Source organism: Quercus robur, chromosome 6, assembly GCF_932294415.1.
Source record: "Quercus robur chromosome 6, dhQueRobu3.1, whole genome shotgun sequence".
Lineage (NCBI taxonomy): Eukaryota > Viridiplantae > Streptophyta > Magnoliopsida > Fagales > Fagaceae > Quercus > Quercus robur.
In genome coordinates this window covers 14,534,061-14,560,316 of record NC_065539.1, presented here as the reverse complement: position 1 = coordinate 14,560,316, position 26,256 = coordinate 14,534,061, and the positions used below count along the sequence as shown (strand labels likewise).

Here is a 26,256-nt window from a genome sequence, read left to right as displayed (position 1 = left end):
GTCAAGCTAGCCTTAGCCTTCTTCTCCTGAACCTCGGCCAGTTTTGCCTTGCTAAACCTGGCCGTCATTCCTGGAAAAGAAAAGAAAGAGACGATGATTCCCACCAAAAAAAAAAAAAAAAAAAGAGAGAGAGAGAAGAGAGTCAATGTACTTACTCTTCTTGACGGTCTTAATGTTCTTTCGAATTTTGTTGGAAGGTTCTGGACCAAGAAAATGAAGAAATAGAGATTGGGGAGAAATAAGCTCGTCAAAGTCCTTAACAGACTCAAGATAATCTCTAACCCTCTCAACGTGAGTATGGTACCTCTTCTTTAGACGAGGGCGAATGGAAGCTACAAAAACAACAACACGTGCACATTTATCAATACCAAATTCGTTTAGAAAAATTATATACATATCAAAGAAGTTAAACAAAAAGACGCACCAGACACAAGAGTACCCCAACTATAGAGCAATTTAGGAGCGTCATCTGGATCCTCACCCGGAGTGAGCTCCCAACCGTCACCAGAGACGAAGAAAAAGTTGGTTTTCCAATTTCGGAGAGACGAGGGGGAGTCAAGAACCAACCTTAAACTCCTACCCCTGGTTTAAACTCCCAATAGCCCAGATCCTTAGACTTTCAAAGACGATAGAAGTGCAGAAACTCATCTATCCTAACGATGTCTCCATCATTGGCAGACATCCATATCACCATACAGCATACCACTATTCTACATGAGTTTGGCACTAACTAGGCTAGGGAAAGTTGTAAGAAGGTGAAAATCTCTCTAACGAAGGGATGGATGGGAAAACGAAGTCCATTGACAAAGTCAGCCTCATAAAAGAACACTTCGTCAGCGTAGGAGTGACAAGCCCTATCGTTACCATTAGGGATCCTAATTTTTGTAGAAGAAGAGAATTGGAACCTATCTCTAATCCTATTTTCGTCCTTCTCCCTAAGAGAACAATGTGTACCTTAGGCTTTATGAGGGGTGGAAGGAGAAGTGACTTCAAGGGCTCCACGGTCCTTAGACGAAGACAAGCATGTTTCAAGCTCACTAGACCTAACCTCCTCACTAGACATTATCAAGGTCTGAGCGACTTCTACTGAACGATGAATCAAGGGAAAAAAGAAAAAGCAAGACGAACCTATAAGAACAATCTCGCCTTACGAAGGATCCAACCCTAGGACATTTCCTACCTACAAACTCAAGCAAACCACACAGACAAGCAAAAAAGAAAGAAATAGAAGGGCAATCCAACCAAACTAAGGAATGATCTACCACAAGAACACAAAAACAAAAAGGGGAGTTCAAAGAGACGTACTAGAAACAAAAAGGAGTTGATGAGGAAAGACTTAGAAGAAGAAGAAGAGCTTCAAGCAAACGAAATGCCATGAAGAGAAAAAATGAAATGAAAATGGAAAGAAAAGAAAGGGAGGGAAAAAAGTAGAATAAATAGAAGATTGTGCACGGGAAAATTGAGATGAACTGACATGAAGGAGACATCCTGACCGTACACTTGTCATGCAATAGACGAAACATCAACTCGCAATAAATGTGCCGAACACTAAACACGAAGCGATAGGCGGTTATGTTCTTATCTTGTCTCAAAGACGAGAATACGAACAGGGGGGCAGCTGATGAGTCAAAAAATAACCTAGGATCTTCATTCCTATTAATGACATCAAAGCAAGCGTTACACATTGTGAGAGTGCCTTTTTTTTTTTTTTTTTTGACACTCAGGCCCAAGGATCTTGGGCCTAATAAGTGGTTTGGTGGATCGGGCCTTGACTCACCGCAGCTAACAGGCTGTTTAAGAATCAAGTGATGCACAGGGGATGCTTCCTACAATACACGTAAAATGACAAGTAAGGATATTCGTATTGAAAGACATATCAAAACAACAAGGTAAATTCAGAGAACAGGATCAACAAAGGAGCACAAAATAATGTTATAAGGATCTTTGAATCACTGAGACATATTTCATTAATATGTTCTTTGTTATGGTTACAAAATGCTCACTAAGACGTGATACAAGGTTCAATCAAGCTCAAAAATTACAGTCTTGAGTGGCTATTTCAGCCTTCAAAACTTGCAAAGTTTGATTCTCTTTGAATCTGAGTATGTGCAATAGTGGCTTTTTACAGGATACCGGGAAACAATATTATTAACTTTCCCTCAGTTTTCCCTTCTTTTACAAAACTCTACTGATAGTTTTTTCTCTCCAAAAATCTTTGCCTTTTCTTCGTAACCTACCTCTCCTTTTATAGTGAAATTCTGGCATCCCAGGGGAACCATTGGTTCCCCTGTTTCGTCTTATGGTTAAATGAGCTTGTTCTGTGCCCATTACTCGGCAGATTCTCTTTCTTGTTTTTCTCATTCTTTCCCTCTTTCAGTTTTGATTCCTTTAAAAGTCCATGGCTGGTTACCTACTTCGGGATGTGCTGAGATATGCCCTTCTCGGTCTCACCGTTTGGCAGTTCCCCTTTTGCCTTTTTTCCCATCTGGGCGGAATCCCATTCTGCCGACTTGAAAGTCGCCTGTTGCCATTCCCCTTTTCGTATTTCTCTGTTCTGGTTCCCCGAGACGCTTCCCACTTGTGCCATGAGAGGTCGCTGGTTATTTCTTCTTTTTTTGCTGGGTCTTTTGGCGCTTGTGGATTCTACTCTATTTCTTATTTTCTTTTCTTGTCCTTTTCTTTCGAGCTGTCTTAATCTTTCTTTGACTGTGCGCCTGGAAGGATCCGCGCCTCTTGGTGGTTGCTGAGGATCCTGGCTATTTTCTTTAATCTCTTGCCGTGGGTTTCTTTTCCTTCTTGATGTTTCTTCTTTTCGGCTTCAAGTCTCCTGGGCCTGCCATTTCTTTTTTTTTTTTCTTTCGTGGTCCCCTTGCACCTGCTTCCTTAGACTTGGCTCTTTTTCTTTTGGGCTTGGCTCACTTCTTTGGGCTTTTTTCACTGTGATCCTTTTAGACCTCAACACACATTTATTGCACGCATTGATGATGAAACGTAATAGATGAAGCAACGGTAACAGGTGAGTTGTGCACTTTAGAGCTCCCATTGATAACGTACTAGCCGTTGAACATAAATACAGACATTCATTGTCCATTAAGGCAAGGAACAACTATAAAATAAAGGAGCAATAGAATCCAAAGGTACACACAAATACTCATCCAAAAATCACTCCAAGTCATTTTCTTTTTAAACAAACTTTCTCTTTTTCGAACTTAAGTATTGGAGTGTTTTTGGCAAACACCACACCGGTGTGTTCCATTCCTTTCCAAAGCTTTCTTGCAAGTTTGCATAAGAGACACGACCAATCACAACATTGTCCATCCACTGAGACGAGGATCTCAACTGATGATTTTTCGCATCATCAATCATTATATAAAGAAAAAATATACCAAATGAACTTATAATTTATCTTTTATTATCTTTTTAGAACTATGGACAAATTTGTAATAAAACCATATAGACCACAAAATTTATCTCCTACTTAAGTTTTATCTTCTTATTGACTTTTTAGAAAAAAATTCAGGAGTTGCCACTATATATATATATATATATATATATATTTATAATTTTAGTTAGCACGATTGCCGAGTTAGGTATATAATTTTAGTTAGCACGATTGCCGAGTTAGGTACTTACTATAGGCTATCAATGTAGTGCATTGCTAAAAGAGTTTTGTATTTTTTTTTTTTTTTTTTTAATTTAGAACGTCAAAGGAATTTTACTTGTCGTTGAAAATAGTTACTTTAATTTTATTGTGCCTTGCCCTCTTGTAAAGTGAACTTTCATGAGTGTGTAGCCATTGTCATGTGACTACTTTATATATTGGGTTTGGAAAGTGATAATAATAAAGTGATTTTAGCAGTGAATACATACAAAAATGATATTAATCTAACCAAAATTTGTTTTGATGCATGATAATAACAAAGTGATTTTAGTTGTGGGTACATATAAAAGTAGTATTAGTTTAATCATAATTTGTAATTTTAAGGAACGAATAAATATTATGTCAACGTTGCTTCTATCACAATGATAGATATGTACAATATGCCGTAGGTGTAGGGTCTTGCAGGCCATAGTTTGTTTAACCCTTTAATTTCTATGGTGGGCAATTTTTTAAACCTAATCTTACAATATCCAATTAAAATTAGCAAGAAGATAACGTTAAAAGGAATCGGTAAGGAATAGCATTTCTTCTCATAATTGATGAAAAAAAAGACCTAAATATTCAGAAAGAGGCATTTTTCACCCTAATAATTCCGAAAATATGCATCTCATATCCTAATAATTGAAGAACATGACAACATAAGATAAAAGGATAAATTCGTTCATAAAAAAAAAAGAAAAAAAAAAGGAGAAATTCGTTGACCTAGAAAGCTATCAAAATAATGGAGTTGCATGTTTGATGTTTCTGGACTTTGTCCAAAACAAAATAATAGAGATGCCATTTGATTAAGAACCACATAGCTAGCTAGCGATCGATCGATATGCCACAGGAATCTTGTAATCTTATTGAGCATAATTCTCGGTCTCCATGCATGATGGTTTACAGTTCCACTGAATCGTTATCCTAGTTTTATTGGGTGGTTTTATTTCAGGGAACACTATTCCATAAAGTTTCCAGGGACAAACTTGTACCTTAAAATTGATTTTTTTTTTCTTTGTAATTTAATTTTCTGTAGCGATTTTATAGTTTATACAACCTTGTATATACGTGGTAGATATTAGAAAACATGTTTATATTTGTAATGTGAGATGTGATCTCTTTTCACTGTTGCTTCTCATCATGCATGAATAATCCAAATCAAAAATGGACTTCACCTTGGATGTGCTTTGCCCGACCCTACCGTTGTGAAACTACTCTGCTATCTACTTTTGCATACCTTTTATATAATATGAATTTTCCCATAATACAGGGCTGATGCATGGAAAATGTTATTCTTGCAGATATCATGTGCCGTTTCTGAACAAAAAACCATTTATATCATACTATAAATTTGAAATAGCATAATTTTCAAATTGTATCATATCTATCATTAAAAAACATAAATAGTTGGAGTATATATGCATGTCACATGTGAAGTGTGGAATCGTTTAAGGGTTAATTTTGGTTTGCCAAATTGTAATTTTAATATGACATTTACTTAATTAAGATTTGTTCTTAATTTCAATATTTTTCTAAAGCATCTGCATACTTTGGCAGCAAAGTTTGTTAAATATTAACCAAATGGACCTCATGTGATTAAGAGGGTATATAATGTTTTGAGTATATACACCCAACTCTCTCATAATAAGTGGGTCCTACATTTTGTGAGCAACTAGGTGCATAGATATGCCGAAAACGTAATATCCTTATACTGATCATGTAACTAGGTGAATGCATAAACCACACGTATATGGATCGATTTGACATCAAATCACAGAAAAATTCTTTCTTCCTTTTTTCTTTTTTTTTCTTATTGTTCTTCTTTTTTTTTTTCTATATAAAGACCTTTAAAAATATTGGAGGCACCCTAAAGTAGCTAATTTCCAAGGGGTCTTAAAGTAGTATTAATAGTCTGAAGCAGACCAATTCAATCAAAAATAGTCTGAAGCAGAAGCACCATTGGAATTATTTTTTTGTGGGTCTAGGCAGAATAGAAAGCAACATTGTATTCCTCTACAGCCAATGTAAAAAATGCAAAAGTAACGATACTCATAACTCATCCTCTGCATCTCTCATTATCAACCATTGAACTTGCAGCATGTCTTCCACTTGTATAATGTGAAAAAACAAAGCGTCTGTAATATTCCACAATCAGTTTAGTTTGGTTTGTCTTTTTTGTCCTCCAGTCTCCTAAATACTGCCGTTTTGCCGCGTATTGTGCTTTCTCACTTTACTCCAATACTTACCTAACACCTGAGGGCTAAAATAGTACATCAATTTAAAGTCTTCTTATTGTGTTTCAACTTTCGACTTAAATTTCCAACTTATAATTAGCCTGAATTGAGGAATTCCAACTTTTGCTTTCAATATACACGTAAGAAAAAATAATGGCAACTTCAAAATCAAGGCCATGGACTTGCTTGCAGCGACTTCAAGACCAAACATGGCCTTTCTGTCACTGTAGGCCACGTTTCTCCAGTTTTGGTTTGAGCTTCAGAAATGGCAAAAGGGTTCCTTCGGCTTATGTGCAACTGAAAATGATAAGAAGAGAACTGAAACTGTTCAGAAATTGTGCGATCAAAGGGTACGAGTTGGAGGGTCAAGTAGTGAAACATGGTGATAATATTGGTGGTGGTGAAGGATATCATATCTCGGAGGCGGACATGGGTTTTGTCAAGGCTCTTCGGGAAGCTCAGCCTTATGTTCATTTGCACAGAGGCAGTACCTTTGTTGTGCTAATATCCACAGAAATTGTTTCCGGTCCTAGCTTGGATGTCATACTCAAGGTACCTCATTCTCTTTCTCTCTCTCTGAATTCAATTTGTAATAGAAGTGAATTTGGCATATCAGCAAGGTATCTGGTCAAGGAATTACAAATCGGTAGAAACTCATAGATCATAGTTAGCAGACTAAGAATTTGCTTATTTTGCTGAAATTAAAAACTTTTTGCTGAAAGTACGATAGATAAAACTAAAAATGAGCTGAAATAGTATAATAGGATTTATGAATAGTACTAAAAAGTGCAATGAGACTTATGAATAATAGCAAAAATAAACTGAATAGTAAAATTAGTTGGCAAAAATAATCTTTGTCAAACAGAAACTAAACCACTTCGACATTTTTTATGCTTGCTTGCTTCTAATTTGTTTAATGTAGCTGCCAATGGCGTTGGTCCACTAAAAAAAATTAGTATCCACTTTAGGCACGCTTGGCTTTGCCACCCTCCCAGAAAACGAAATTCTTTTCTTCTCCTCCCTGGAAAGTGAATTATTATTATTATTATTATTATTATTATTATTTGGTTAAAAGGGATGATATGCATTTATCTTTAACTGAAATAAAATATTAATATATTTTTATCAAAACGTAGTTGAAAGTGCACTTACATAAAGGTTGTAACAAACGATTTATTGGCATAAAAAAAAATAGAGAATGGTCTGTGTCCAGTGGCCAGTTTTACTGGACACGTTAAAATATGAACACATGTTTAAGATTGGACATGTGTCCGCATCGCAACGTGTCCAGTAGAACTAGCCACTGGACACAAGCGCCACCCAAAAATATATATTTTAGTGTCAGTTTGGCTAAAACTTATAAGCTTAATTTTTTGGTTTTTATGTACAATTTTTTAAAATATCATTTTTTCTTACCTTCTCAAATTACAAGTATATTTTATCTCACTTTTACCAAAAATTTAATTAAACTATTCACAAATGAGCACTTATGTGCTTGGATGAACTTATTTTTATGTTATGAGCTTTATTTTGTTTAGGCCATAGTATATATTGTTGGCTTCTAAATTTTAGCATATGAGTAATTTTAATTCACGAAATTTAAGACATTTTTAGTCTTACAATCCTTTTGAAAAGAAAAATTCTGTCCCTAAAATACTAAAAATGATTATTTTTAATCTCTAAAGTGTCTAATGGAGTGATGATGCGTCAATTTTTTGTTTGACCACGTTATTTAAGGAATTAAAAGCGGTCACTTTAAACTTCAAGACTAAAATTGTTCATGAACTAAACTTTAGGAACCAAAAATATATTTAAATCTTTTGTTTATTTTTCAAAACTATAATTGTTCCTAGAAAAACGTGATGCTTTAAAAGAAATATTTATTTTGTTTTGAACTGAAAGTAGTTTATCCAAACAAATGCTAAGCAAATAAAATTTATTTAGTTATTTATATTTTGAGTAATGTTAAAATCACAAACTATTTTACAATATTTTTACAAAATATTGATGTGGCCAACCTCTTATTAGTTTTCATCTAAACTTACCATTAATATCACTTTTTCATTTACCAATAATCACTCACCACATCAGCAGTTTGTAAATTTTTTTGTAGAATAGTTTGTATCTCTAGTGTTATTCTTATATTTTTTTTGATTGGATTGGGTTCAAGTTACACCTAGTGTAACTTTAAGTAATGTTACACCACCTAACTTGTTTTTTAATTCATATTTTAAAAATCTCATTGTTAGATTACATGTTTTATATGATCTTAACATGCATACTAATTTTCATGTCAATCAAATGTTATTTACTATTAAAATCATAAACTCATATTTTATACATTATTTTAAATTACAAAAACTTAAATTTAAACAATTGATCGATGATATGACTATTGGTCTTTAATCATCTTAAAATTTTGTAAGCATTCTAGAATACATGAAGATAATGTAATCCAACAGTAAATTTATTAAAATTTGTATCTAATTAAAAAATATTAGGTGTTGCAACATTACTTAGAGTTACACTAGGTGTAACTTGAATTCAACCCTTTTTAATTATTTAATGTTCTTAAATTGTACAATAAATTATACTTGTTTGTCCATGAAATTTAAAAAGTACGGATTTGGCTCATAAAATTTCAAGATGTGAACAATTTGGTTCTTCCATGTATTTTTCTGTTTAAGTTACAAATGTAGTGCCAAGGTATTCCATTTCTTAGGGACCAAACAATCACATATTTAAGTGACCAAAACCAAGCCGATCCTATTGAGAGAGAGGGATGAAATTGTAGCTTTTAAAATATATATATATATATATATATATTCATGAACCAAATCTAAACTTTTAAACTTTTTTAAGGATCAAAATAGAACTTAACCTAAATTTCAAAAACAAAAGTGCCAAAAATTTTTAAATCACAAGTATAATTTTACCTTAATTATATTATGTTTGGGGTTAAAATTATTCCGTCACTAACAATTTGGGAACCCTTTAAACAAGTGATATAACATCCAAAGAAAATGCTTGAACTAGATTCATTTTATACATACATACGTATGTACACACACACACACACACACATATATAGACACACGATTTAAGTGAGAAGGGAGATTTGAACCCTAGGTATTTTTGTTAGAAAATGTCATTTGACCTCAAAGTCATTTATGTCTAATTTCATACATTAATAGTGTAATTTGAAAGAATTTTAATTCTTTCTTCATAATTAATTTAGTGAAAATAGGTTCCAGTTAATTAAGCAAGTAAAAAAGAATGAATTGGAAGCACATCTACATTAAATTTGATAGTTACAACCGTTGTGTTGTTGGGGGGGGGGGGGGGGGGGTGGGTGGGTGTGGGAGGTGAGGCCTTTTACAAATATCAAGAGGTTCTAAAAATAATAATAATTGTAAAAGCACGCCGTTTGTCCCCAAAAAAAAGTGAAGGTACGGATGGGACATCTTGAGTTTTTACTTGGGCTTGGATAATCTTAAGGTTTGAGTGAAAATAAAATATTTAATTTCATGCAGGTAAGGTGCTGGGTGGAGAAAAGTTAGAAAGAAAATTGAAAAGTTGCTGAGTTGCCCCATTTATAACCTTAGTCTTTGTACTTACTCTAAAAAGAAAATATAAAAATTATTAAAAAAAAATTCTTCTCCAAATTAGTTTCGAATATTTTTTTTTCTAATCTATCATATGAAGATTTATAAAACTATTTACTTATATTATTTAAACAACTCATATGATTTATTAAATAAATCATATGATTTAAAGCATATATAAATAATTTTAATAATCACCACGTAATAGGTTAAAGGAGCTTTCTTTTATTTGTAAACTTTATTCGAAAACACTTTATGCCACTGTTTTACAAAATCTTTTTTTAATGAATAATGGGCATTTGTTTAAAGGAAAATCTGCAAATTGTTGGTTATAATATTTTAAAGAGTTCAAGACATCATCAAGTTTCATCTTCAATGATGTCTGCCTTGTCCTTTCGGTGTGGCCTATTTGGCTTGTCCATTTTAATAATTGTGGGATAAATTGTAATAATTAATAAAAATTTACGTATCAAAAAATAATAATAATAATAAAAATTTAGTTTTAAAACTACATGTAGAGTCAACCAAACCATATTTTAAGTATCTTTTAATTTGTGATGGCTTATTTGTATTAGTTTTTACTTTACTTAATAAAACAAGTGATTAAAAATACAATTATAACAAAAAATAAAGCTAAGTTTTTAAAAGTTAGACATAAGAGAACCGTCAAAATAAGTTAAACAAATTGTTGGTAGAAAGTTGGAGAAGCAGAAAGGTGGAGAATTATAAGGGGAAATAAAAGTTGGAAGATGAAAAATATATAGTATTAATTTTCTATTGTTTGTTTGCTAAAGACTAAAGTGATGAAAAAGTCGGTGAAAAAAAAAAGTGATGGAAATTAAATAATAATAAAAAAGAATAAAAATTGAGATGTTGACATGAGAAATTAGGAATAAAGGGTAGATTTTTTTAGTTTTGTTTGGAGAGCGGGAAGTTTTGTAAGTATATTTCCACTTAGTGTCTGTTTGGAAATAGTTTATTTAATTGAAATTGAAAATTTTTTGTTAAAAATATTGTAGATAAAGGTAAAAGTTAGTTAATATAATATAGTGAAACTCATGAATAGTATCAAAAAGTATAGTGAAACCCATAAATAATAACAAAAATAAGTTAAATAGAAAAATAAGCTAACAAAAATCATCAATGACAAATGCACACTTACTTAGTGTTTGTTTTGCGTTTTGGAGCCCAGTGTTTGCGTCTAGCTTTTTTTTTTTTTTCTTTTGACCAGAGCCTGGTGCAATGTTCATGGCCATGAACAGTGCGGCAAATGAACAGTGCACTGTTCATGTGAACAATAACAGTAAGTTTTTTTTTAATTGTTTTCAATTTTCAATAAAATAAGCAGTATCCAAACGCACACTTAATACCACTCTTCCTCTCTTTTTTGCTTTCATCCATTGCGGGACAGCCGACAGACTAATAGGGGAAAAAAACTGTACAGATTAGCTGTGGAAAACATTAGACCCCGCTCCTTTTCTTTTCGAACTTCAATCACACTTTTTTTTTTTATCCCCAAAAATTATATGCTTCCACATAACGCCAATCCAAGCCTCCTGTTTTCCAATTAGCAATTACCACTCTTATGAAAATAGTTGATGACATTGACACCCAAATTATCATATCTTCCTTCTTTTGGGTTGTGTGGTCTACTTTAAATATGAGTCAAATCCACTACTATTTACAAACCTGTAGCTAATGTGATTGAAAAGAAAATTGAAACACTCATTCCTATCCTCCCGTTCAACTACGTTGTTGAAGAAAAAAAACTAAATACAAAATAACTACTGTTCATGTAATTTTACACAATTATTTTAGTAATTATGTATTTTTGTATAATTTTACATTAGTAATTATGTATTTTTGTATAATTTTACACAATTTGGTGGGAATGAAATTTGGAATTGATAGACTAAAAATGTGTTAGCACTATGTGAAAAAGTAAAGAAAATTGACATGAAAGGAAAGAGAAGAAAAGAAAAAGATCACTTAAAAAAAGAAAAGAAAAGAGAGCAACGTTAATTATGATTTATGGACATTCGGTTTGGGTCCACTTTGAACAGTAGTATTTTTGGTAAGAAAAGTTAAAAATAGTAAACCTTCGATTAATTTTAAGGTAGCCCGGTATTGCTAAGCTTCAGCTGAGCTGTCTGAATTGGAAGCCCAACCCTTTTATTCTTAACATGGACAATGCCAAAACAAAAACAACACCAAACTGGTCTGGGCCTTGTATTGTTGTCGCTGGCCCCTAACTTTCGAGGCTGAGAGTTGAAACAGCTGTAGGTAACTTCTGGGAAAATCCGAACTCAACCAAACTAAAAAGGTTTGGCGGCGGCGGCTCAGACCAACCTCTTTTCTGATTCAATCTGGGTCCCACCGCCACAACTAATCACTATTACCAACCAGTCAGCCATGGCGTTCTCTCTTTGCCACACTTCTTTCTCACCCTACTACGTGCCCTGAGCTTTCCTCTCTCTCTCTCTCTCTCTCATCGAAGCAGAACCTGTTGTTTCAATGGCAGCTTCGATTTCGAGCTGTTACAGTCCAATCCAAAACCTTCCCATTTCAAAAAGCAGGCTTCTTTGGTGTCCTCCTTCCCGTAGCTTCCATTTCAGGACAGAAAGAAGCGAACTTTTGAGACCGTTGACGCTAGTGGGAGTGAAGGGCAAGAAGGGAATTTCGACGAGGTGCAATGTGCTTGGCGAACCAGAGAGTGAGACAGAAGAGAACTATAATTCAAGGGAGGACGAGCAGTTCGTGCGGTGGTTTCGGGAGGCGTGGCCGTACCTGTGGGCCCACAGGGGTGCCACATTCGTTGTCATCATTTCCGGTGAAATTGTCGACAGCCCTTTCTTGAATCCCATTCTCAAGGCACGTCCTCTATTTTTTTATAAACTATTTGTTTGGTTAGTGAGAAATTGCAAGAGAAGAATAATTCTAGTATGATTGTTAGCTTTTGTTCCCTAATTAGCAAATTCAAATTAAGCTATGCTTGAACTTTATTGGGTCTTTTGAGAATTGCAACTACAATAAGAATTCTGCATTTGAGTGTTTTTTGGAAAGTAGCAGTCTCTATATGATTAGGTTGTAAAACTTTAAGAGAGAGTGAAAAGTACATGTGTATAGTATCCAAGCAAGGACTAGGAAGTAGGAACTAGTTACACAGATAGACAAATGCATTGTCACTCTGGAAATAAATATGTGGCTGAGCTTCCTGAAGGGTCTCCACAAATTTCTTATCTTCCTCCTGGAAGTGTGTAATTTTCACCAGAATGTTTCTCACTACCCTCCCACCTGTATCCTTTCACCCCCAAAATTCTTAGTTTTATATTTCCCATTCCTAACTGTAGACAAGCCAAAGAAAGCCGTTCAGTTCTGGAGCTCAAATCAGAAATGGAGAGCCTGGCCTTAAAGTGACAGGTAGACCTGGTTTCTCCATGTTCTTGATATTTCGATAGTTACAATTGGGGAGGGGGGATTTGGAGGTGTCAGTTGGGCTACAAGGCTTTTGGCCTGGTTTCTTCAAGTTCTTGCTGGAAAACTCATTAACCTGTCTGCTAGAAAAAAACAAAGAAACCCTCCCACCCTTCCGTAGGATTTGATTTTGTGTCTCTGCTACAATGCTTGAAGACTTTTCAAGCTAAAAGTATGATTCTTTGGTTACCGTAACGAGTTTATGTCTGTGTACGCCTAATATGTTACCCTTCCAAGCTATGTTTATTAACATGATTAGTTGTCTCTGGGTTCACATTTTTATAGCGCAAATATATCTTTATGCAGGATATTGCTTTTCTTCATCATCTCGGGATAAGATTTGTGATTGTTCCAGGGACCCATGTGCAGATTGACAAGCTTTTGGAAGAGAGAGGTCAGCGAGGACCTAGTTGCTTTTGAGCCTTTATGTATCTTATTGTACATGTGCAATTTTGAGCCTCAGGGTCAAAATTTTAAACTGAATGATATCATTCTGTCTTTCGGTTAATCCATTTTCCCATAAAGCCAGTTTATTAAAATAATATATTCTTTACCTGCTTCTGATTTTTGTTTATTTATTATTTTTTCCCCAGTGAAATGCTTAGATAGCGCTTGAGCAGGTGTGTAATTCTTGCAGGAACCGAGCCCAAGTATCTTGGTCAATACAGGATAACTGACAAAGAAGCACTAGCGGCTGCAATGGAAGCAGCGGGGGGGATTCGTATGATGCTTGAGGCAAAACTTTCTCCTGGGCCCTCCATATGTGACATTCGTCGACATGGTGACAGTAGTCGTTGGCATGAAGTTGGTGTTAGTGTTGCCAGTGGCAACTTTCTTGCAGCCAAGGTAAGGATATATACTCTTTATACTAATGTCTTCAGAGACCCACATCCAATTCCTTTTCTTTTAAAGAATTGGTGGCCTTTCTGAGCTTCTTTTTTTGGGTTGTGGGTTTTCTGTCATTGCTACTGTATGCTTGTTGGTCTGAGGCTCATTAAATTCATTTACAGAGAAGAGGAGTTGTAAATGGTGTTGATTATGGGGCAACAGGTGAAGTTAAGAAAGTCGATGTTTCTCGCATGCGTGAGAGGCTCGATGCTGGTTGTATAGTTATATTAAGCAACTTGGGCTATTCCAGCTCTGGAGAAGTTTTAAATTGCAAGTAAGCTACATAGCTTTTGATAGGTATTGTTGATTATTTCTATTTCTTATCTGTCTTGTTGTATGCTTTTCTTCTACCTGATTCTAGAACATATGAATCTTCATTTCGTTTGCAATTTTATTTGGTTAGGGCCTAGGGGTGTTGTCTTTGTAGTTTCGTAATCTTGGTTTGTTTTGGTAGCGAGAATTTGGTCATGTTTATCTCCTGCTTCCCTTACATGTAAATTGTAATGTACCTGAGCCTCATTAACCAGTGTCATCTAATAAGTTGACTGAATGGTTATCCCCCACCAAAAAAAAAAAAAAAGAAGTTTAAGAAAAGTTTGTTTAGTGATAACAAATTCTTTGTGCTTTTATAAATTTCAGCACATATGAAGTCGCAACAGCTTGTGCATTAGCTGTTGGAGCGGACAAGCTTATTTGCATCATAGATGGTCCAATTCTGAATGAAAGTGGGCACCTTATGCGCTTCTTGACTCTTCAAGAAGCAGATATGTTGATCCGTAAACGGGCTCAACAAAGTGAGATAGCTGCTAACTATGTGAAAGCTGTTGGATTCAATGATTTCACTTCTCCTGGACTCAATAATTCTAATGGGGCTGTCCCTTCTCCCCAGAATGGGAAATTTTTTAGTGAAAGGCATAATCCAACCTTTCATAATGGTGTTGGTTTTGACAATGGGAATGGACTTTGGACTGGTGAGCAAGGATTTGCTATTGGAGGTCATGAGCGGCAAAGTCGATTAAATGGTTACCTCTCAGAATTGGCTGCTGCAGCTTTTGTTTGCCGGGTAAGTCCATGATAGACACATTTTCTTTGCATCAACGTCAGTAGTGGTGGGTGTCTCCTAAATACTGATGCCCTTATATTTTGTCATTTTTTGGGAATTTGTTAGAATATTTTGCTGTAGTTAGTCTCTTTAACCATAATGTGCACAGAATCTGAGTGGTAACACGTACCTTCCCTTAATATAGGTTATTCTTATTAAAAAAAAAAAAAAAAAAAAAAAAAAGAGCAAATGAAATTGCCAATGAGTTGCTCAACTGGCAGTGGCACTTCCTCCTTCCTTAATAATGGGATGGAGAGTGAAGTTGTTCACTGGGTGCATGTGTAACTTTCCAATAAAAGAAATCAAAATTGATCTTTTTTTTCTGCACACTGCTGATATGTGGATACTACATATAATTTTCAAAAGGTCCTTAGTCAAATTTTATTTACTTATGTATTTTCCCTGCCTGCTGGGATGAGAAAGGGTGGGGGGGGAGAGGGAAGAGGAAGAGCAGGAGGTATTTTCCTCATGCTTCCTTATTCTTCTATTTCTGTTAATACTAAACGTTAGAATAATTTGATCTTTGTCTCAAAAGAGAGGGTTGCGTTGATACTATCTTGATGTTTATGTGCCTTGTGTGGTGTTTGGTTTCTCTGAAAAAATAATCCATCATATTCTCTGGTTTTAGAAAGCCCTTCACATGATATGTGCCTTATTTGTTTGAAGTTTCAACTGCCTTTTATGTTGGTGCCTAGCACCCTGCCAACATACTTTTCTGTTTTATTGTCAGGGAGGTGTTCAAAGAGTTCATTTGTTAGATGGTACTAAAGGTGGAGTTTTATTGTTGGAATTATTTACAAGAGACGGGTTGGGGACTATGGTGGCTAGGTATGACTATCATCTTATGAAAAAAAACTTAATATCTGTGACTTATGTGGTGGTTATAAGCTAAAGTATGTGCTCCTTATTGGTAGGCATTCGCTCTCTCTCTCTCTCTCTCTCTCTATATATATATATATATATTGGAGTTCCATGTCCTTTGTTCATTTCTAAAGTGTTGTGTGAATCAGTTAGCTGGTACTTGATTAGCATCCTAGTGGACTTTCAAATGCCATTCTTACAAGTCACCATGTGGCTTATTATTGTGATTTGACTTTGCATATCAACTTATGAGCTTTAGTGGTTTCCTTGTCCTTGGTTAAGTAATTTTTAGGCTTATAACCTTCCCTCACAAGAAGCCCAAGTGGGTTTTGTATCTTTCCTTGCAGACCTGTTGCATTTATTCTTTACCTTTTTCCTTTGAGCCAATTACCCTTTGAAAGGTAGGTCATTAAACTTTGCTAATAAGTGAACCTGGCTAACCTGCTTTGCTAACTTGCCCTTTTCTTTTCTTGGTCTTTTACCTAATTGCTTCAGTTTTCTTCAATGTAAGAAATCATTTGATGATTAGCCCGTATTAAGTTCTGATCATAAGGAACAGACCCCTTAAAAATAGAATTGGTGGTAAAGTTTTGCTGAAAATTATTCTGAAGTGATAGGTGGTTAGTGGGAGTGCGGAACTTTTATTATCAGAACTTATCTGGTTGACTTTCCTTTATGGTAAGAGCTTACCTCCTATCATGTTTTGGTAACTTGTTTGGGTACAAAACAAGAAATTCAAGGTACTTTGGTGAAAACTGAAATTTGAAAATGCCCGCTCTCACTTTGTTTCATTCTTCTATTTATTGTCACTTGAATGAAGACGCCCAATCGACCCCAAGAGCTATCTCACCTTTTGCTCTAATAAAGATGTGAAGAAATCTTCAACATCCTCAAAAAATATTATATCATCAGTTGAGATGTTACAATATCTACAAAAAATAAAAATAAAAATAAAAAATCAGTTGAGATGTTACAGCTTTATTTTTCAGTCAGAACTTCCTCATAGTTATCCCGTTTCAATTGCTTATATTATTTGTTAGGTACGTGAAGCTTAATGGTTTTACAGTTTTCATTCTCAAGTTTAGCTTTTCAAGACAGTATAGTGCTAAGCAGTTTTAGTGTCATCTCATGATTCCTACTCAAATGACCTATGAGTAAAATAAATTTAAGAAATAAGGAAGATCTATACTTCATCAAGCTGTTCTTCCTCCCATTCACTAACTTGTGCATTAAATTCTATTCTTAGTGACATGTATGAAGGAACCCGGATGGCTATGGTCCAAGATCTCTCTGGAATAAGACAAATCTTACTGCCTTTGGAAGAAGCTGGAACATTGGTTCGCCGGACTGATCAAGAGGTTTGCACCCTTGCCCTTTCATATTTTTGTTAAACAGGTCTGGATATTGTTTTGCAGATGTTCTTACAAATGTTAAAACTCAAAACGGGCCTAATGTTTGGTAGTTTTACTTAAACTGGAATAATTTATTTGTTTCACATATTTTGTGTTAATAGCTTCTTGAAGCATTGGATTCATTCATCGTTGTTGAAAGGGAAGGTCAGATCATTGCTTGTGCTGCTCTTTTTCCTTTCTTTGAGGAGAAGTGTGGAGAGGTTGCTGCCATTGCAGTTTCTCCCGATTGTCGTGGACAAGGACAGGGTGACAAATTACTTGGTATGATTTTAAGTATTCCCTTCTTACAGTACTTCTGGAACATCTAGATGTGTATCCATAGAGTGAAACGTATTAAAGTTTAGGAGGATTTGTGGACAAGGAATTTAGAGTTGTTGAAGAAAGGGTTATGGGTTGTTGTAGGAATTGAAAGATGGTTTGACGAGTTATTTGATGGCTATTTGGTAGAAGAAAGTATGTTGGCTTCTAGGGTTTTGATAGGTAAAAGAAAGGGGTTGATTTGGGGATTTTTAAGGAAGAAGAAAAAAGAGAAGGTTTAATGATGTTCAAGGGCTGTATAAACAGTACTTGTGAACACTAACTGAGAGAGAAAAGAAGAAGAGAAAATGGAGGAAGAAAAACCTTAAGGCCAAGGTGGCCCAATACTCTAATTTTATTAATCAACTGTCGGCCTCCTTTAAATACATTGAGCATAAATATATATATAGACTCTTACTTGTACAAGTAGTAGACTAAAACCTAATAAATTTACTAAGTTGGACCCAAATAAAATAAAATCTAAGATACTTTGGATCTCCTAGAAGATTCAACACTCAGCTTAATTATCAAAATACCCTTAATTCGCAAGAATTATTGAAATTAGAGGTTTGCCCCTGAATATTAAATTGACTGTAACTAATAAAATAAAAAACCCAAATAAAAAACCTTTTTAACCTTAAAAGACTTGTGCTTAGACCTTTATAACCGCATGACTTTTACTTAAATTGGACTTCACAAGTGAACCCCATAAAATAATTCTTGAATAGGCAAATTGCAAAGTTATAGCAAATTAATCTTCCATGGCTGGGTCACAAGTAGTAATAAAAATGACTTATTAGAATCATTCTTTTTAGAAACCCTTTGGAAGCTTCAGTATATCATAAACATGAGGTGATATTTTGCTCCAAACCAATGTTGTTGGAGATTGACATATAGAGGGGTGAAAATTACTGTAATTGTTCACATGAACTGCCTCTGCCCAATTATATGTCATGTCTAAAGTAGTTTAGCTTCTTTCAGATGCTGCAGTCACATCTCACAGAGAGTATAGAATACATTATATACTTTGTTTCTTGCACGTGATCATGAATTCATAAAACTCTACACAAGTTTCAAGTTGAACTCCAAAAAAAAAAAATATATATATATATATATAAGAAAATTATATAACTCAAGTTCTACTTCCATGTTAGTCTTATGTTGCTTTTTGTTTCTACATTTTTTTTATGTCTAATCTCCTAGAATCTTCTTCAACCTCTTTTTCTTGGTTTGAGAGGGATGCTTCAGGATCCGCTTGGTCCATGAATCCTTTTTCTATTTGATTTCTATTTTCTAATTCAAGATTTTTTTTTTTTTCATTCGATAATGTAAAACTTTTTTTTTTCCAGTGATGCTTTTATGTTTATTAACATTTTCATTTACATTAAATTTTTTTTTTTAAAGTAATTTGATTGGTATGACCCGTGGTTTAATCTTATATGTATTATAAAGTATCACAAATTCTAGGAAAAACCAAAGTCTAGATTCGATATAGGATTGGTTCCAGGTTGGTTGTGGTTTCTGCAGGCTCCCCCCCCACCCCTCTTTCTCTTTTCTAAAAATACAAGCTTTGCTGTTTGTGATACTCTTTTCTTTTCCTGCAATTGTATAACTGAAGAATAAATACCTACAGATTACGTTGAGAGGAAGGCGGCCTCCCTTGGATTGGAGATGCTTTTTCTGCTTACAACCCGAACTGCAGATTGGTATTTTTGCAACCACCTACTACTTTATATTAATTCCATAAATGTATGCTAATTGTGTTGACTTGCAATGTGTTTGATAAAATATATATAAAAAGCCTGTATGGTTAATGCTGCAGGAGTATTTCTGCTCCTAAACTTGTAGGATACATATTCTTTCTACGCACAGATTTTTTATTGTTAAGTTGATATCATTACATGTACTGGTCCAACTTTGGTTTGTCACTTGATGAATTTCATAATTCTAGGAAAAGCATTGTCATCACTCCTATGTTTTTCTTTTACTTGATTGACAATTCATAGATCTGTTGGTTTTAATCTACTATGTTTATGGGAATATGGTTTTAAGGGAGGGGATTATTTCCTATTATTACCATAATCTGTTTAAGATGCTTCTTAGGGAGAGCTCTGATTATTGATTGTTACAACTCCATTCCTTAGCATAGAATTGTGCATTTGATAGCCCAGGAAAACACAATTGGAAGATGTCATGTTTACTGGTGTCCCAGCCTGCCATGCAGAAACAACTCTGTTTAGTAAAATGCTTAATTTTAAAAAATGGATTTCCACCTTTTGTTTTACAGGTTTGTGAGGCGTGGTTTCTCTGAATGTTCATTTGAATCAATACCAGAGAAGAAGAGGAGAAAGATCAATCTATCACGTAAATCCAAGTATTATATGAAGAAGCTGGTACCTGATACAAGTGGAATTACTGTTGATAGGGCAGTCATTTGAAGTTGCAATACCACAGTTTGGAAAATCATCTAATCTATATTAAGATCAGAAAGTATGTCCTAGATGTCTCACTTCGCTGCATCAGATTTTTGGAGTTCAGTTTTGTTAGATTAGTCTGCCATCTTGTTAAGGCTTCAAAAATAGCTACTAGTATTGGATAATACCAGCGTATGGCTGCTTTGGAGTTTTGGAGTCATGAGTCTTGTTGTATTTTAAGTAGTGCAAGATATCAGCTTGCTGATGCTTACTTCAAAGCTGGCAAATTTTTTAGATAATATATAGAAAAAGTTGGCTGTAACTGTCTTAATCAGTTATTGCATCCTTCTAAGATAGGATTACTTACAAGTTGGTTTACTTTTGGATGGCACATAACTGTAAGATGCTTTGATGACACAAGAATAATGAATGATATGGTGATTCTTTCTAAAAATGTTTGCTTTATTGTTCATTTGGTAGAAGATTGGGTTGTTTTACTCTCTTGGTTGAAGATTGCTGTGTCACTAGTACTAGTGGGCTAAATTATGTATACATCTATGTAACAAAAAGGGTTTGACTTGTAAGGGTTTAGCTGTTCCAATGTATAGTACGTTTGAATTGTGATATTAACTCATGCATAAATAACTTCATGTTTGATGAACACCATTTGATGTGGAGCAAATGCTGGTAAATGAACCAACGTATTTATAAACATCTTAGTTAAACTTAGGAAAATACATTTTTATGTTCATTTGTTAGGCTTGACTATTAAACAAGTCAAGCTCAAATATTATATTATATTTGTGAACAAGCCATGACATGAACTCAATTTTAACAATATATAATAATATTATTTTTTATATGTATACTGTAGGGATTGGGTTTGAGCACTTCTTCTATTAGATGAGTGGATTCAGGCCCAACTAGTCCAATACAATAAATTTATAGAGAGTGGGTTTAAGAACTAGACCTACGTGAGGGTTACAACAACCAGATATGGTTATCAGTGGGTTGAGTAATAAGGACGTGGACCAAAGTGTGAAATTCAGTCCTCAGCCCTCATCCGAGGAGCTTGTTGTTCTTCTTATTTCTTCAGTGCTTGGTTACAAAGGTTTCAAAGATTATACAAACTGCTACAATATTCTCCATTTCTAATTCCCGATCCTCTCCCCCCCCCCCCCCTCCTTTTACTGGAGGATTTCTCACATTATATATCCCCTTCCAGTTGATCTTGGCCCTCTATCTGTTGATCATGCAAGTTATTACTTGAGTGCTTGTCCTATCAGTCGCCTTCCTAAACCTTCTGTGAGTTGCAACAACCAATACTGCACTGTTCAGGGGTTATTTCCTCATTAATGCGGCCAGAACGTTAGTTGTGGGTATTTAATGCGGAGGTGACAGTTTCTCCTTGAATTGCTCTTCCATCATACTCTCATGGCTAACCCATAGTACTTGTCCTTTTTCTTGGGATGCCTTGGGAGGCTGCCTTTGATGGCGTGCCGCTCTTCACTTCTAAGATCTCGGTTGGCCGAGAATAGGATTGTCCTCGGCGATACTTCTTGGCAATTTGGACTTTCTTCATTCGTCCTCGGGCATTTCTTCCTCCTCGGCGTGGGTCTTGGGCTTAGTATAAGGTGGGCCGGGGTTGCCAAATTTTTTGACCCCATAATAGCCCCTCAAAATCCTGCTGTCCGACTCCTCGGACGGAGAGGAGGATTTTGATGTCCTCGGGCCTTCATCATGACTTTGTCAAGTCTTGTCCTCCATCAGTGCCAGAGCCTTTTCACTTGTCTAAGGCACGTTCCTGGTGCTTCGGTATACAAAGCGCATCCTCATTAAATTCTGGCAGCTCTTTGCTCCCCATGTTCAACGGTGTGATGGTAATCTAACGGTGGGGATTTTTTTAACTTTATGGGCGGGAAAACCCGCACGATTATTTTTAATTAAAGGTATAAATACCCATTTGAACCAATTTTTCTCTTTACTTTTACACTCAAGAGTTCTTGCGCACATATTCTGAGTTCGGTCAAATCTCCAACCAAACTCACATCTCTTTTCAGCATAAAAAACCTGTCCGAAGAGTTTTTCCTCATTTCTGTAAGTTTTCTTCTCTCTCTAACTCACGTTTTCTCTCTTCTAAGTTTCGTTTCCACTTATTCCTCTCTTTCTTTCGTCCTTCCCTGAGTCTTTTAGCCATTTCTAGGGATTGGTAAGTTAAAAAAGTTGGTTGAGTCCAAAGAGGCAATGAAAAAATTCGTCGCCGATTATAGGATACCCCGTAATGTAGGTTTGAGATACTGTGAAGAAAGGGAGTGGCATTTTAGGAGGCAAGAGGGTGAAGTAGTGATTCCTATAATCGCCTTCATAGAAGGGGGTGTGAGAATCCCTATGGGGCCGATGATAAGGGACTACCTTAGGCATTTTCGATTAGCTCCCACCCAGTGCACCGCCAATGTGTTTAGGATCCTGGGTTATGTGGACGCCTTAAAGGAGAAAATGGGGTTGAGGTTAACCCATCACGTTGTAAACTGGTTCTACAACCTCTAACACCTAAAGGGTAAATCCTATTATATGAAGACGAGGGACGATAAGGTTTGGCTTATTCAGTGCCTCCCCGAGACCAGCAAGGGGTTAAATAAGGACTTTCTCATTGTGTCTGGGGAGTGGCACAACGGCCTTCATTGTCCAACAGAAGAGGGGGAACCAAGTGGGGTATTCAGAGTAGGAGAGGATTAATCTTTTGCGCTATCATAGTTTGCATTGTTCGGTTGCTAAAATGAATATGCTTTCTTTTTGCAGATCCACACGCCTTTGAACGACACTTTCACTTGGTCAACCGGGAAGATTTGGAAACCATCTTTAAGGCGGAGGTCTTTGTAAACGAAGTTGACAACCAAGTCAGAGTCGCTCACAAGATCCTTGGTTACGATCCTATCCAGAAATCATTCTTGGCTCCGAAGTATGTGATCAGAGCTAAAGATCCTCGGCTTCATAGAATCACCATAGCAAAACACGGGTTCTTGCTTCCCGAAGGATCTCCTGTCCCAGAAGGCGTTCCATTGGCGGGCCCTTCTTCATCCCATCAAGCTGCAGAGGCCAAGGGAGGAAGAGTAGAAAGCGAAGAAGAGGTTTTAATTTAAGTCCGCCTGAGGACGAATTTGGTGTATTCGGCCAAGTTGATTTATCCGAGAATCCCTCTGGTGACTTAGGTGACCCCAGTTTGACTGAAGCGGATCTCCTATCAGAAGGGACTTTTTCTCAGGTTGAAATGGGTTTTAAAAGGAAACCTCCAACCAACCTGCTCGACCTAATTAAAGGCCATCCGGGGAAGCCACAATCCAAGCTTCCTCCTCCTCCACCCAAGCCTCAGCTTGCTCATACCAGGTCATCTTCCACCCAGTCACAGCCATCATCTCCACGGTCCAAACTTCCTCCTCCTCTTCAGTCGACTCTGCCTTCTTGGCCCGAGCCCGCCGATCCAAAAAGGAAAAGGGCTTCCAAAGGCAAAGAGCCCATGGATGGGGGGAGGTCTCACTCCTTCCAGGAGGAAGATGAAGCCCGACAAGCTTCGAAACAACTAAAAATATGGCACCAGGGCCAAGAAAAAGAAGTCGCCAATCAGTCCGAGCCCCAGACTAGGCTTCCTGCCCCAATGCTCTATGTGGAGCCTTTGATGGACAATGCCTCCCTCAGGGACTTCTGAGGGGGTGAAGGCACCTATGTGGCCGATGCGTTGGAGAGGTCCCTGCTACTTCCCGCCGATATGGCCGAGTTAGGGAATTTGAGGAGGCAGGAGATCTTTCTCAGTATCAAAAGGTACTTGGGCATGGTAAGACTTCTAACATTTGTGATTCCATTGATTTTTGTCCCTTGGTCTCAAACTTACCGTGTGCTTGTTTCAATTGACAGGCTGTCCAAGCCACTTATAGATTAGAAGAGGCAGCTAACGAACAGAGCAGGACCTTAGAGCTCGAGCGTGACAAGCACTTGGATGCTACGCGAGCCCTTAAAAACTTCGAGGCCGATCTTTTGAAAGCAAGGGAGGATCTGAAGGAGATGACAAGGGCCCGAGATAGCACTGAATCAGGCCTAGCTTGCGCTCAAAAACAGGCCGAAAGCCAGACGAGGTGCCTACTCGAGACTGAGGATCAGCTGAAGATTGCCAAGGAGCAAATCGTTGATCTAAAGAAGAAGCTGGCCGAGGCAGAGGGGGCCAAGAACGTCGCGGAGAGGGCCAGGGATGAAGCCTTGAGGGCTAAGGCAGAGGCGGAGTTCGCCAGGACGGAGGCCGAGAGCTCCAAGGAGAAAGCCAAAGAGGAGGCTTATGACTTGGGAGTGGCTGAGACCCAGGCCACTCTCGAGGCTCAAGTACCTGGGGTATGCAGGCTCTATTGTTCCCAGGTTTGGAATGAAGCCCTTAAACAAGCTGGGGTTGAGGTGTCATCCGAACTGTGGAAGGTGGAGAATGTATACTACCCTCCTGCCATCCGGGAAAATGCCCCCGCTAGCTCCGAGGCTGAGGTTGCTCCTGAGGAGGCTGAAACTGCTCGGCCTGAAGCTACTCTGGCCATAACCACTCCTAACGAGCCAGCTAAGGAGAGTGAGCTTTCTAGGGCAACCGAAACAAATGAAGGCTCGAACCCTGAAGCGCCCTAGAAGACTGTAGAGTCTACAGCTGATGCTCAGGCCTCTCATGCCAAGGAGTCAGCTCTCTCAGTTCAGCCCCTTCAGACTATTCCCCCAAATGAGGGCTCCAAGGATCCTCAGCTCTCCAAGGATGGAATCAGGATAAAACTGAAGAAATAGGCCATCTTGGCTAGCTTCTGTTTTTTTTTTTTTTTTTTTTTTTTTTTTTTTTTTTTTTTGTGAACATTGGAATCATTGTAAGTAGACCTTTAGATTAAATGTACGAAATTCCTTCTTTTACATTATGTGTTTATTGTTATTATTATTATTATTATTAGTGTGAATCTCGTGTCTCATGAGTTGGTTATCCTAATGGGTAAAAATGGTTATGTACATACCATATTTGAAATTAGACATTTAAATTCTAACTCACCAACATTAAGGGGACACTTAGTTTGCGTTTGCTCACATTTTTAGGGGGCGGGGGCTGAATATATGATCCGAGGTACCGAGCGTATACTTACGCTATATTCGCAACTTGCATGGATGCTTGATCTTGCTAATTTCTTCAAAGGTTGTGGTCCGAGGATCCGCCCAACATTTGGATTCTACCTGCCACCTAAGCTCTTGCTAGAAGTAGTTAGTTTCCCCATAGGTTTGAGTCCGAGGACCATGCAAGGCCTTGGTTTTGTCTAGTATTTAGATCTTTCTTGAAGTAACTAGTTTCCCCATAGGTTTGAGTCCGAGGACCATGCGAGACCTTGGTTCTGTCCAGTACTTAGATTTTTCTTAAAGTAACTAGTTTCCCTATAGGTTTGAGTCTGAGAACCATGCAAGACCTTGGTTTTGTCTAGTATTGAAATTTTTCTGGAAGTAACTAGTTTCCCCATAGATTTGAGTCCGAGGACCATGCAAGATCTTTGTTCTGTCTAGTACAAAATTTTTCTGGAAGTAACTAGTTTCCCCATAGGTTTGAATCCGAGGGTCATGTAAGACCTTGGTTCTGTCTAGTACTAAAAATTTTATGGAAGTAACTAGTTTCCCCATAAGTTTGAGTCCGAGAACCATGCAAGACCTTGGTTCTGTCTAGTACTAAAATTTTTTGGAAGTAACTAGTTTCCCTATAGGTTTGAGTTCGAGGACCATGCAAGACCTTGGTTCTGTCTAGTACTTAGATGGTTGCCAAAATACAAGACATATAATCATAATAGACTTTAAATTTGAATTAGAGAAATGTTTTTGTTAATAATAATACCTTCTCAGGTTATTTACATTCCATGGACAAGGTACAGCTTTTTCATCTAAATCTTCTAAGTAGTATGCACCTATTCTTGCTACTGAAGTAACTCGGTATGGTCCTTCCCAATTGAGTCCCAACTTTCCCCAAGAGGGGTTCTTGGCAGCACCCATAACTTTCCTCAACACTAGGTCCCCTGGTGCTAGTGGTCTCAACTTCACATTGGCATCATATCCCTGCTTGAGCTTTTGGAGATAATAGGCCGACTGGATCACTGCCTTTTCTCTTCATTCATCGATCAGATCTAGGCTCTTCCCTAGTAGTTCATCATTACTGCTTGGAGTGAAGGAGCTCGTCCTCAACGTTGGGAAGCTTGCCTCTAGAGGGATAACAGCCTCGGCCCCATAGGTCATGGCAAAAGGTGTCTCCCCTGTTGATTGTCGTGGTGTAATCCGGAAAGTCCATA

At 36.8% G+C, this 26,256-nt stretch overlaps 2 protein-coding genes across 5 annotated transcripts; both read left to right on the top strand.

Moving 5' to 3' along the window:
* The first annotated feature begins 6,003 nt into the window (after window positions 1-6,003).
* Window positions 6,004-20,381, top strand: LOC126732916 (probable amino-acid acetyltransferase NAGS2, chloroplastic). 4 transcript variants are annotated; one of them, XM_050435981.1, is made up of 10 exons: window positions 6,004-6,426; window positions 13,260-13,347; window positions 13,591-13,799; window positions 13,964-14,115; window positions 14,481-14,904; window positions 15,674-15,771; window positions 17,051-17,162; window positions 17,318-17,477; window positions 19,147-19,219; window positions 19,801-20,381. In XM_050435981.1, the coding sequence occupies exons 1-10, from the start codon at window positions 6,028-6,030 to the stop codon at window positions 19,949-19,951; spliced, it is 1,866 nt and encodes a 621-aa protein (XP_050291938.1). In that variant the 5' UTR covers window positions 6,004-6,027; the 3' UTR covers window positions 19,952-20,381. The 4 variants fall into 4 exon arrangements, with proteins under 4 accessions (XP_050291938.1, XP_050291939.1, XP_050291941.1 ...); XM_050435982.1 differs by lacking the exon at window positions 6,004-6,426 and adding an exon at window positions 11,681-12,350; XM_050435984.1 differs by lacking the exons at window positions 6,004-6,426; window positions 13,260-13,347 and adding an exon at window positions 12,203-12,350.
* Window positions 20,382-23,690: 3,309 nt separating this feature from the next.
* On the top strand, window positions 23,691-24,583 carry LOC126689882 (uncharacterized). Its single transcript, XM_050385048.1, has 2 exons — window positions 23,691-23,756; window positions 23,837-24,583. The coding sequence occupies exons 1-2, from the start codon at window positions 23,691-23,693 to the stop codon at window positions 24,581-24,583; spliced, it is 813 nt and encodes a 270-aa protein (XP_050241005.1).
* The last annotated feature ends 1,673 nt before the right edge of the window (window positions 24,584-26,256 follow it).